The sequence below is a fragment of the Enoplosus armatus genome, chromosome 19 (assembly GCF_043641665.1).
Source record: "Enoplosus armatus isolate fEnoArm2 chromosome 19, fEnoArm2.hap1, whole genome shotgun sequence".
Taxonomy (NCBI): domain Eukaryota; kingdom Metazoa; phylum Chordata; class Actinopteri; order Centrarchiformes; family Enoplosidae; genus Enoplosus; species Enoplosus armatus.
The window spans coordinates 18,292,501-18,306,230 of record NC_092198.1 but is presented as its reverse complement, the minus strand read 5'-3'; the positions used below and the strand labels follow the sequence as shown (position 1 = coordinate 18,306,230).

Below are 13,730 nucleotides of genomic sequence, written 5' to 3'. Positions count from 1 at the left end.
GTACGCTCTTATTGTGGATGACCCTGATGGTCTGATGTGGGTAACATTAAAAACTACATTTTAGTTTAGTATCAGTCAGCTTATTTGGACGTTACTTTTAAATTCCATTTTGCTTTATATTCACAACATTTTCCACCAGCATGTGTCGCTTCTGTCTCTCACTCCTGTGCTCAGCAAGGTAAGTTCCAGCTTATTAAAAAAAAAAGAACTTATTTAGTGGTTTGGAGGTCAAAAGATGTTGAGGCATCTAGGTTAAAACTGGCTGCAAACTCATCTTTAGTTTCATTCTCGATTAGTCCGCCACTTTTCTTTTCTCAATCAGTCTGTCAAATGTCAAAAACAAGTGACAAATGCCCCATTACAATTTCCCAGAGCCCACCATGACGTCTTCATACTGCTTGTGTTGTGCAGCAGACAGTCCTAAACCAAAGATATTCAATGTGCTGTCATATACGACAGAGAAAAAAAAAACAGAGAATCTTTACATTTGAGAAGCTGAAACTAAAGAATGTTTGACATCTTTGCTGGAAAAAGGACTAAACCTATTCATCGAAATAGTTCCGTTTATCGGCCAACTGGTTAATTGTTTACGCGGTAAACTGGACTAAATTCGGTTGAACAGTGACGTCTACGTTAAATAATATAGGTTCCACTTGAAAAGATCTTTACAGCGCAGTTATAAGCCATTCATGAGAACAACCTCTGGACAAGCATCAGGTAGTAGCAGCTGTTTGTCGTCTTCAAGCATCATATTAACTTTGTCTGTTTAGCTTCTCACATTTGTCATGAAGCCGACCCGCTGTTTGACCTTTTTATTACCATTTATTAATGGTTACTTACATTTATGGCCGCGCACTAGATGGTTCACTAGAAAGTGAGAAACGCTCTGCCTCTTATTAACGACCTAACAAATGACTCAGCAGCCAGAGAGATTGTTCACAAACCTGGCAACCGCACAGTTCTTAGCTTATAAACCCTTTGTGACGGGTGACTTACACGAACATTATTTCAACAGGCGGTTATATTTCAGTTTAAAGCAGGTCTGATATACAGTCATTCAAATGCTGCTGAAACAATACTTTAGCCAACTTTTGACCAACTTTAGCCCAAGTTACAACCCGGACGTCATTTGAACTCCAAATCACAAAAGCCAGGCTTCCTGGGAAATTCTGTGCCTGTCAAAATGATTTCTGTTGTTGTGAATGTGTTTTAATGCCTTCAGAAGACAAATTAGACCAAAAGGTTTCGCATTTTCATCCATGGCGTAAACCCTTTGGATAAACGTCCTCTCAGGTAAATTGTTATCGTTTTTTTATCACTGTGCTAATAAAGTTGTATTTCTACTAGAGCTGCTACCTAGAGTTTCTAGCTCCCAGCTGTATCCTTGACACTTATATTCTGGTACTCGCTCAGGTGTTGTTCTTTGAGAGGCTTTGTGGTTCTTAGCGGCAGTCATTCATCTTGGCTGTGTAGTTTGATTTCTGCAGCATCTGCAGAACAAACCCTGATACCAAATATCAGAGTGAAACTCAAACACTGGCTGCTGTTCCCGGCGCCTCGACGCGCCGGCCGGGCCCCGTACATTACAGCTGCTCTTTATTTGGCCACGGCCCCTGAAAGGCCTGCTATCCAAAGAGTTTCCTTTTTTCAGTGTTTATTATACAACTGAACATTTCCAGTAAGATTAGGAGCCAACTACTACACGGTATGAATAAGTGGTGGTGGTGGGGGGGGTGCTTTCAGCCAGAGGGATCAAGTGGAAAGTCCGGCCTCATGGCTCAACCCATGACACTCCGGCACAATACTGGAGGCGCACAATGGAAGGGGAAAACTATGCATGCGTGTGTGTGTGTGTGTGTGTGTGTGTGTGTGTGTGGGGGGGAGCACATTGGTGGAGCACATTAACCAACCTCCAATGATGCTCTTTTGCTCAATGGCTTCCAGCTTTTCAGCTCAGTGCAGTGTGGAAATAACTGGGACATGAAGGCAAGCACGCAGCCTCAAGCCCCGACATGCAGAGAGCTGCGTGTTGTGTTTGAGGCAACTTGTCCTGGGGGGGGGGGGGGGGGGGCAAACAGCTTCCAGCTTCCAAGAGAGCGGGGTGACCTTTGACCCCCGGAGGTAGAGTTCGGGAGAGAGGTGAGCATTCCTGCGCCATGCCATCATGAAGTGAGTGAGCACCGGCTGACTCTCACTAAGAACTATCGAGCTTGTAGTTTTATCATTATAAAAGGAGGGCAAAGACCGAGGATTGATCTAAGAGTCCCAAAAACAGGCCGCGTATCGGATCAAGATTTCTTATTGACATCTAGAATGAGTTCTCACTAAATAGTTACGTCCCGTCAGCCATCTGTATTGCTGGGTTTCACTCACGGAGGCAGCTGTGGAGGCTTCCTGCGCTTGACTCACCTGCATTGTAGAAGCGGTCCAGCACCGTGGTCTCCCCAAAGTCCAGTTTGCCAAAGTTCACCGTCTCCAGCTTGCTGCCCGCCGTGTCGCAGGCGTCCTTCAGACACTGCAGGGCCATGCTCTCCGCGTTGTTCTGCTGGCTCGCCTCTCCGTTCACCACATAGGCCACCGTCACCGGCCTGCTTTTGCACGACTTCCCGGTGGAGAGCAAGCCCCCGCCGTCCATAGGAAAGCCCCCGGCGGTCGGGCTGAGGCCCACGCCGCCGACCACCGAGTCTTGCCAGAAAGTCCCAGCTGCGGGGATCCCGGAGGCACCTCCACCTCCTCCACCTCCTCCTCCTCCTCCTCCGCCGCCGCCGTTGCTGCTCGTGCTTTCACCGCCGAGGATCTCTCTGACGGGACAAGCACCGAAGCACGGCACCGGTAAGGATATCCCGTCCTGCTCTTGACTCATCTTGTTTCAAGTGTCACTCACTGTCTTTAAAGTGTGGGTTGCGATGAGCGGCTTCTCCGCCAGTCCTCCATGGAGAGCCAGCGTTACGCGCGGCGGTTGCTCACGGAGCCTCTGCGCAGGCACGACGTGCAACCTCGCTCCGTTTCAACACCGGCGAACCGTCCGTTAGAGGCAGAGCCGCAACTGCACATCGTGCTGCATGTTTACCGTCGACTGCGCGCTCACACAAACACCCGATAACGCCGATGGAGACACCGCGGGTCGGCCGAAGTCACGACGCTGTTCCGGGGAGAGAAAGCGCAGTCCCCCTCGGCTCTCACAGCGACATCCACACACTTCCCAAAGTTGAGCAACGCCGCCGGCATCCGCGCCGCGACGCCCGCGGGAGCCCGGAGTGTCGCGCCGGGTCGAAGTTAAGCGCAGCTCGTCTCTCTGGAGAGAAGGCGACACTGCGTACGCATCGAGGCTGCTTTCATGTGCAGGCGGACCCTGCCCAGTTTCCACTGTTATCTTCCAGTCCAGACTCACGCACTGGGCGGAGAGACACCAGCGGGAGCCTGGTGGAGCTGGGCGGAGACACGATGGCCATATGTGGAGTGGTTCAGGAAAGGAGCAGTTCGCTCAAAACAGCAACAACAACAACAACAACAATAATGATAATAATAAGATTTCAACGTGCAGTATTTCATTAGCTGTGACGCGTCAGAAGGAGTTAGGCCATCTGAGAATCAGCTGATGTGCTGAACACGTCGGCAGCAGGTGAAAGGAGGGAAACTTCCAGACAAACATTAATCTCCGCAACGAACAGCTGCGAGCTGGAAGCATTTCACAATGTTGCACCCTAATTGCATTGTTGCCCCCCCCCCCCCCCCCCCCCAACTCAAACAGACTGCAAAGAACGTGTGGAAGGGCGACAGTCAGTCAGCTGAGGTCTCAGGCAACAATCTGAGCTGCAGAAAGCATACAGAAGCTGCTGTGTGAGCTGTCACCTGTTGTAACCTGGCGGCCCCCGCTCCTTTTCCTCTCCTGTTACAATGAGGACCTCTTGTGGTAAGGACTTGATATCACAGGTCAGCGCATGAGGGGGGGGGGGACAAACAAAGACCGTACTGTGTAGCCTGTTGGTACAGGGGGGTGTACAGTGCTTAACAAATGTATTAGACCACCACCCGGTGTAAGGTGTTTGCCCCCGCTGCCCTAAATGAACAATCCACCAGTCTGTGCAAGCCAAGCTCTTTAATCAAGATGATCTCTTTAATGCTCAAATATGATTATTAATTAAAAAGCAGAATAAAATAGCAAAGCACATTATTATTGTTGTTGTTATTTACTTGCATTCCTGAACAGAAACATTTGTTTTAGTGGTTGCAAAGAATGCAAGCTGTTATCAGGGCCAAAGGAGGTCGTACAGAATATTAAGATTTCTGGTTAATATATGTGAATAAGGACTATTTAGTTGTTCCAGTTTGTTATTTGCGTAATAAATAACAATATAATTCTTAGTTTGAGACAAGTTTCTGACAGATTTCTAAAATATTTGTGTTTTCTCATTTTTACGACAGGTGGTCTAATACATTTGTTAAGCGCTGTACATTGAATCTTTTTCCCATCTCCCACTTGTTTTTGTCAGTGTGTGTCATTTTAAAGCTACTTGCCCGTACTTCAAGTGAGGCCAGCGTTAAACAGGTCACCATGAGGGCGCCATGCCGACAGCTTGTCTGTGTGTGGAGAATGAATCCATCCAAAAATGTGTCCGAAAATATGTTAATAGTTATAAGCAAACTAGTTAAGCATTAGCAGCCACTTTGTTTATTCTTAAGGATAAACGAGGATATGAACTGTGATATGAACAGATAAAACAATTATGACAGGTTAAAGCACAAGAGATGTGCAGGCAGAGCCAAAGAGCCAAAGAGCTCATCGTGTGGCTCCCAAAGACATTTCAAGGTCAATGTTTATTTATATGGCACCATTTAAAGAAGCGCTGGGCAGGAATAAGACAGAAAGTAAACACATATAAAGTAAATGACAACGAATGAGAATAAACCAAAACAACAACAGCACAATAATGATCGAGGAATTGCATTTCATCGCCACAACGTCACATTTCATTTCAGTCAACGTTCATGTGCTCATCTGTGCAAACCACAACCTGCAGCATTGTTCAAAACACAACGTTTGCAAAGATTACTTTTAATAGTCCAAAGCAGAAGTCTGCCTTTGTTCATTGTAATTCACCCATCTGTCGCTGCTATGAGCTGTAGTGTGGAGTGGCCTCACTGTGCTACATATAGCTAGTGGTGATACATCACAGCTATATGTCAGATCTTCCATTATGCTCCACTATACATAGCTGCAATAGAGAATAATACAGCCACTGTGTATAATGGACAATATTTGTCCTTGTGCTGTTTGTTGTTTGATATTGTAGGTTATTTTTTTTTTTATGTCTGTCTTGCTTTAATTGACACATGTTTAATTAAGTAAACCTTCCAGTACTTGAGGGAAGACAAACATGAGTTAATATAAGTGGATCCTGTTGAGCTCCTGGTAGACCGGACGTAAAACTGGATCGTGTTCTACAACAATTCCAACCTTCGGAGAAAACATTAATGTGGTTGAATAAAGGTTAAAATAAAAGAGAAAAAAAAAAGAAAAAAAGACTAATAAACCAATCAATAGATTAGCAGAGAGCCTGTTCCCTTGTTTGCCACTAGATGTCCCACGTTGACCACACATTCATCCATGAACTTTCACTCAGCAGTCTTCAGCAGCAGCAGCAGCAGCTCTCAATGACGAGGCTGCCAAGCCAAACACCTCCACAGGGCTGCGTTATTCCACTGCCTCGAAACACATCTGTCTGCTCCCCGTCCTTTAGCTGTGGGCAAATTACAGATAATCACCGCCAAACTATTTATGCATCGCTGTGTCTCTTATTGACACTCACATCAAGTGCTGTGACTGTTGGGGTCACATTACTGTGAGTCAAATTACACGTTATTGAGTACAAAGAACATTTACATTTTTATATGAAAATCAACATTTTATTCACATCTTACTTTCACTTTTGCTCTTTCTCACTCACACACACACACACACACACACACACACACACACACACTCCTGACATGCACGCATATAGTGATGAACAAAATGCTGCTGAGAGATGAACATTTTAGACTTTATTGCAGTAATAAGAAACAATTAAGACACGCAAACAGTAGAGCGATAACGGGAGAACAGCCACACCAACAGCCGTCTTGCCTCTTCCGGCCGACACTGCTCGACACATCTGGCACACAGAGCCGCTGAGCTGCTGAGCCTCCGCATCCTGCAGCCGAGCCTCAGAAAGTTTCTGGCTGCAGGCGGGCAGACTTTCTCCTGAAGCTTGCCATCCAGGGTGTTTCATATTCATGGTATTACAGGAACAGTGTGGAGCAAAACGTACTTAAAGTATCTGTACTTTACTCCACTACATTTATCTGACAGCTTCAGTTTCTGGTTATTTTGCAGATTCAGATTATGAATGCAAAATCACATTCTTATAATAGATTACTGTAAGATGCCCGGTAATCCGTTGAAATCAGGTCCACCTTTACTTTTGTGCTTTTACTTAAGTAACATTTTGCCTCTTACTTGTGACAGAGTATTTTTACACTGTGGTACTGCTATTTTTACTGAAGAAAAAGATCTGAGAGCCTCCTCCACCACCGACATGTAATGTAAAATAGGAATCATAATGTAACTACAAACTCAACGCACTAATGCACTCCGAGTAATATACTCAGGTAATTTCTTTTGAAGCACTATTTTAGATGTTTGCGTTGTGTTTTGTCTGACGTATTGACTTAAACTGACATAACTGTATTCCTTCATATGGGCCTCGTTGGATCAGCAAATAGCTATTTAACTATAGCTTTCAGGGGTAAAAAGTACAATATTTGCCTCTAATATTTAGAGAAGAAGATGTATAAGTAGCATAAAATGGAAGTCCTCAAGCTGTGTCGAGTATCTAATACTTGTCCTCGAGTGAATCTATATCGTTGACAGATACAGCAAACACAGGGCAGCATTAGCATTCATTTGGAGTCATTTTTCAGTCCAATCTTCGCTCCGCTTTTAGCTCTGTTTGGGTCTCTACCAACTCCTGAGGAAAACAAGCAGCTCTTTAGCTGCTAAATGTTGAAAAGCTAGCCCCGTGACTTTTCTCTGTAGCGCACAGTGCGGTGGGTTTATCAGAGCTTCATGGCTAAGCTGCCGGCTGCGGCTGGAAATGAGGCTGGTGAACGTTGTTTCACCAAAACAATGAGCTGAAAGATGCTCAGATGAGGGGGGGGGGGGGGGGCTGCAAAGTCGGGTGATAATTCTCGGTGGGTTCGTCACTATGAACGGGCCCCTCATTTGAGCCATTGTTAATACAGAAATATGGATTTGTGTTGTATAACAGCAGCTGAATCTCGGCTTTAATGGACTCCAGTAATCTCTGGAAACTTTCAAGCAAGACGTGAAGCGAAGCGCTGCTTTTGGAGCCTGGTAGTAAATCGCTCTTTAATCATGACGTGATCAGGCATCGTTCCAACTGGATGTTGTTCGATAAAAGTGCACAAAATGACCTTTCTCATAAATGTCAAGCGCCAAATAGCGCTGCTGTTGCGGTGCATTGCTCAGTCTGTAAAATGTTTTGGTCCTTTCCGTCCCTGTATACAAAGTCTAATGACATGTAAACGCACGCGCACTTTATAGTCACACACAAACAAGCTGCAGTGTGGAGTAATGGGTGAAGTTTGTTAGGGTTTGAGCGTAGTTAACCATCAATAGGCCGTCCATGCTGCACCCTGCAAATAACGCTTTCCATTCTGCTCTGCCACAGACCATGAAATAGTCACTCAGCTCTGAAATGGAGGGAATCACTCACATGGAGAAACAGCGAGAAGTTCAGTTAGTTCTGCCGTGCAGGTAGGAGATAGATACTTGGAGGCACAGACTTATTGCAGCCCTCCATAGATATCTGCCAAAGTCTACACAAACATTAGAGGGAAACGGGGAAACAAAATTACAGAAATCTGCTAAGTTTGACAAATGGCGGGCCCAGCGTTGCCACTAGCTATTAGCCCGCAATGATTAATAAGTGAGAAAATAATTGCACTTCATTGAGATTGATGACGCCCCATTTAACCTCCACTCGCATCCTGGCTGCGCCACAGAGCACCGAGATGAGCCTCGGACACACTGCTGCTCTGCCGGCCTCATTGTCATCAAACACACGCACGCACACACACACACACACACACACACACACACACGCATGGTCTGTAATGATCCTGCGGGGCATTTTTTGAAAAGCCTTGCAGCGCTCTGATCATAAGTTCATTGTTAGTAAGTGAAAAACAATGATCTCAGCGCTAGGAGGCCTCTGGGAATCTCTCACTCCACCAATATAGAAGCATTTAAGTCAAACACCATGGGGAATTAATGACAGTGCAGTCACCATTAACTCCTACGCTAACGAGTTTGGGAGCTTTGGCCCTCTTGTTAGACACATCTTGTTTGTGTGCGTCTGCCTTGGCTTGCGTCGGAGCGTCTCCGTTGATCTGAAACACGCGCGCTAAGCGTCTTTGAATGCGATTTTCACGGGTTAAAATGCAAACAAAGCGGCGGCGATCAGGCGAGGCGCTAGGAGTGCCGTGGCGTCTTATCCTCTCAGTCTGCAAAGAGACGTGGCCAAGGTTATTAAAGAAGGATGTAGCAGAGCAAGATGGCCGCTGTTGTGACCAGAGGCGGTGTGGAGAGATAAATGGTTGACCCAGCCTGGTGTCAGGTTAGGATTGATGCCACTATCAGCCCCACTGCTTTCCCAATGATTTTCTCAAATCTCTGATAGAGTGTGTTATCTAGTTACTGGCATGAGGGCAACGGCCTGCAGGCACAGAGAAGGTCAATCTATGAGGACAATCTTTGTTGGACTAAATGAGAAAAAAGACCTCACAAAAAAGAATAAAAAGCAGCTGCTAGGTGTCTGGGATAAGATAAGCCAAATTACTTCTCTTTAGTAGGATAGGCTCGGGGCAAAACATCAGAAAAAAAGAAAAAAGAAAAAGGAAAAAAAAAAAAAATTAAGTGAGGCAGCTGGTGTGCTCTCTAACTTCAATGTTGTAGATTTCACCTGGAACCTCGGCTTCCTTGAACTAATGTTGATTCCGTGGCGGCAGCATCTTGAGGAATGGGCTGGGCGAGTGCGAGTTTGTCTGCGGTTTAATCTGCATTCACCTTATAAACGCCCGCAACGGGAGAACATTTCCAGAATATATATATATATATATATATATATATATATATATAATACCAGTCAGCGACGCAGATCGTGTGGCGTCTCCATAATCTCACTTTATCAACCTTTCCTCTCTCTGGTTTTTTCAAAACTGGGGGGGGGGGGGGAGAGTTTGACTAATAGGTTGTAATTTACCGGCCGGGGTCCTGATCAATAATTCTGTGTCAATAATGATGGAGAGGTCAGTGCGAGGGGGGAAATGATTCCACTCATTGTCTGAGAAAAATGAAGGTGTGGACATCACCTCGGGCTGTAGGCAGATGTCCACAGGTGCTCAGTTAGTATGATGGTGGAGTTGATGAGTGGGAAGTCAAATAGAACACACACACACACACACACACACACACACACACACAAAGAGCGCTGTGTGTGTGTTTTCCCCCCTCATGGTGCATAGGATCAAAACTTTAAAACAGAGGGTTCACACACACACACACACACACACACACACACACGTCCCTAATGGATGTATTTGTCACCGCACTTTTTCGCTGACGTTTTAGTCGTGACAATCTCATTTTGAAAGCAGTCTTCTGACAGAAATATTGACCAAACTACTATAAATGGAGGGAGCGATCTGTTTCTTTATGATCCAGAAAATTGCTATAATGGTTTCAAGGAAATAAATAGCCCCTTTGAATCCTTTCTGATGTGGTCTGAAATTATAGCGCCTCCCTCCTACATGGAAATGAAAATACCTGGGTCAAATGAGTCATCACGGAAAATGTTATAATAATAATAATAATACAATGATAATTATCACCAAAACAGGGTGGTCATGTCCCAATGTTTGCAGTAGTCAAACATGGAGAAGCTAAAGGATTTCAAGCTTATTACTCTGAAACTGTTTACACCAGCGCTCCTCTTCAGCACAAAACTACCTGTACTACCCATATCTAAGACATAGACGCTGTTCTGGAGCTTTCAGTCATATCACACGATCTTCATCAGCAGACAGAAACTTTCTGCATTCACAAAACTCTCATTAAGTTTTTTCCTGCGTGGTGTAATGCACGTCCACGATATCCCCACACACTCTTAACATGCCACACCTTTACACTTTTTAACTGTTTTCTCTGCAGTCTAAAACATCTAGCACATGCTGCTCAGGCCTGTAATGTAATATTAAATATATGACAGAAATAAAGGATGCTATCACAGCAGGTTTTAAAACGCTGCAAACCCTTTCTCAACAAAGACGAAGACAAAGTTATGTGGTTATGTAACATAAACGTAAATGTGATTTTGAGTTGGTTTTCCTTCATGGGATCAGAGGCCATGTTTCTTACTTCTGGAACCTGGAAGTTTTCTGCACGTTGTCGGACCACAGAGAAGCTGCAGACCAAGGAAACCAATTAGCAACACCGTAACACTGTTACGTTATTTACATTTTTACGCCAAACATTCCCTAAAACATCGGCTTTGTTTCTGTGGGGTACGATACGCTCCCCCCAGTTCCGAGCTTCACTATCTACAACAGGAGACAGCATTCCCGCTGTAAGAATTCCAGTCTGTTACAAGCTTGCTATCAAAATCTTTGCTGCTCAAGCTGCGGTAAGCCACACTTTAATGCCTTGATCTGTCAGTCAAAGATAAATGTTACTGACTCCAACCAACGTGAGTGCAGGGAGTTTCTGAGAGCAGTCTAAATATTTTGACAGTATAACAGCACTTAGAGCAAAGCCAGAGCTCAGACTGTGGGCAACACACACACACACACACACGCATACAGGAAACTAATGATTTTAAATTCATTACATTAAAACAGAAATTTAGTCTGTGGGATTACATAAACATCCCTTGATTATTTACATATAATAAGAATTCCACTTTTTGAACTGACTGACCACCAAATCTGACAATCCAAAACTACACTCCATAAATTTCAGTTCTTATAGTATAGTGAACTTATAACTGGGACCTGGAGTGTACAAATGAGACACAACTGATTAAGAGCTAAATCTTTAGCTGCTGTTTGTGGTGCATTTAGTTTGATCTTCTCCAGTGGTGGTACTCCTGCACTGATCGTGGTGCAGCAGATGACACTCCAGTGGCCGCAGTACGGGAGCGACGGGAGCAAAGGTGGAATCCGGTGGCGGCATTAAAGGGCGACAAAGTCCACGTAGGGAGGAGGTCCGGGTGGGTGAGTGGTTCAACAGAACATCTGCCTTTTTACGCAGAGGTTTGTTTCCAACCAACATACAACGTGTTTATTCAGTAAGCATGACCACGATCACTCGACAACCAAGTGTTTTATTATTGTGACCATGACAACAAAGTTCCCCTAACCTTGAAGGCACTTCGAGACTATCTAACGTCCCTATCGTGACGTATTTCCAAGGATCGAAACGGGATCGGACCCACGTGCCATGCTGCTGCTAGCTAGTTGCTACTAATGAATGTTAGCTCTGTGCCGCTAAAATGTGATGCCGTGATATCATCGGTTGAAATTGGTTGGTTCAAGCTCGTGTCAGCACACGTCGTCTTTTGTTTTGAAGGAAGAAAACGTGAATTGGATTTTGTTTTAAGAATACAAAGAAATGTACTTTTTGTCATTTTTGTTGGCATATATTGTTAGATAAGGTGCACAATATGACCGGGGGGGTGATCTAAAAGGGTTAAAAGGGAATTTCATCTCGACTTACATGAAGTCCTTCTTTCAACCCAAACCCTGATCTTTCCCCAAACCTAACCAAGTAGTTTTTGCGCCTAAACCAAACAGATTATTTGTTCAACAGTCGCAAAGTGATGTTGTCCTGTCAGATCAGAAAAAGACGTATCTTGCCGTTTAATTTGGAGAACTTGTTGTAAAACCGGCAAGTAACTCTTGTAGTAACTGTGTCTGGTGATCCGACGTCACCCCCTGACCCCCCCCCCCCCCCCCCCCCCCGCCCCCCCTCCACCCGGCCTTCATCCCAGCCGGCCGCTCCTCCTCTGAAGAGACCAGAGGTGTGTTTTCTGAGCCGACCTGAACAGTTTGAACATTGCGCTCTAAGTGGATTGGGTTCCTGTCAGAGCTGAGCGTTTGGACATTGATAAATTTCCTCCTGTGTGGGATCGATAACTCTCACCTTTCAGCCCAGGGCTCCTTCAGAGTGGGACGTCATAATTACTCTGTCAAACTGAATGCCTGTCTGTGTTAAGACTGACGACTGTGTGTGTGTGTGTGTGTGTGAGAATGATATAGAGTCAGTCAATGTGTGTGCAAAGCAGTAGAAGGTGGTCCTTTTTTTACGTGAATGTGGTATTGTGTGTTTCGGGATGTATGCATGGAGATTTATGGATTATGTTCATACATGTGGGTTTAAAAGGTTGTGTGTGTGTGTGTGTGTGTGTGTGTGTGTGTGTGGGCTCAGGTGATGCTTTGTTGGCTGAGCTGGACTTGGTGACAGGCAGTGATTGACAGCTGGGCAGCCCGCCTCCTCCTTTCTCCTCCCAGGGCACTTTTTGATGCCTGTCATATTGACCAATCAGCGAAGTGATCTGACAGCTGTCCTGACACCAACGTACACACACACACACACACACACACACACACACACACACACACACACACACAACATACACATATGTGCACACAGACAGGCCTAATTCTAATGTGAACTCTCAAGCAAAACTCCAAATGTACCATTCAAAAGGACTAATTAAGCAGAAAAATAAGCTAAATTTGGAAGAGTTTACTAATATTTATAAAGTTTTTATAGCAATAAACTACAACAAGACATTTACAGCACTGAAAGAGGCCAAAGCAGCCGTGCTTACTCACCGATTAGCAGCAACGATTAGCTCCAGAAACAGCGCGGTGGGGATGACGGGCCCCTCACGCCGATCACGTTCGCCGAATTAACATAAGCGACGTTCCTTTTCAGCTGGTTCCCCAGATCCGTTATCTGCCCAGATGTAATGATGATTTATTTATTCTGTTTCAGGGAACTGCCTCCACCTACTCCATCAGACATTGCCGTCTTGCTGCCTTCCTCCAGGTTAGTGTGGGTTTATGCTGGTATGTAGATGAAAATGTGTGTGTGTATGCATGCATAAAAAAGTGTGTGTGTGTATGTTTGCCTTTATGTAGGGGAGTCTACCTGTATGAGGATGTGCATGTGTACCTATGAATATCACTTTTTGCATGTGTGTATCTGTTCTGCAGGTCCTTTATTAGATTTGTATACATTTGTGTGTGTGTGTGTGTGTGTGTGTGTGTGTCACTGCGGCCACGTGGCGCTGCTGTCGGTAAAAGAGGCAGCCTGTGGAATTAAAAGTGAATGAAGCGAAGATGAGCAAGGCTGCCTGCTTCTCATAACGCTGCCACAATAATAATAATAATAATAATAATAATAATAATCAGGGCAATAATAACCTCAGCGCTCATTTAGACATCAATACTAATCACTCTCATTTGGAGGACAATAATAATAATCAGGCTCATTTAGAGTGCCGTTTCTCCGCAGAGGCTTTCGCTGCCTTTGGGGTTGGTTGGTGCTTAACCTAATGATAATAGTCATGATTCATGGCTCAACTCTCCCTCCCTGCATGTTG

General features: G+C 44.9%; 1 protein-coding gene across 1 annotated transcript in view; it reads right to left on the bottom strand.

The window, feature by feature from the left end:
- The window catches only part of map3k5 (mitogen-activated protein kinase kinase kinase 5), a 59,721-nt gene extending 56,419 nt beyond the window's left edge, over positions 1-3,302 (bottom strand). The window contains exon 1 of the mRNA XM_070925353.1: positions 2,410-3,302. Within this exon, the coding sequence (XP_070781454.1) occupies positions 2,410-2,863 (454 nt within the window). The 5' untranslated portion in view covers positions 2,864-3,302. The remainder of the gene's footprint in view (positions 1-2,409) is intronic.
- Between the last annotated feature and the right edge of the window lie 10,428 nt (positions 3,303-13,730).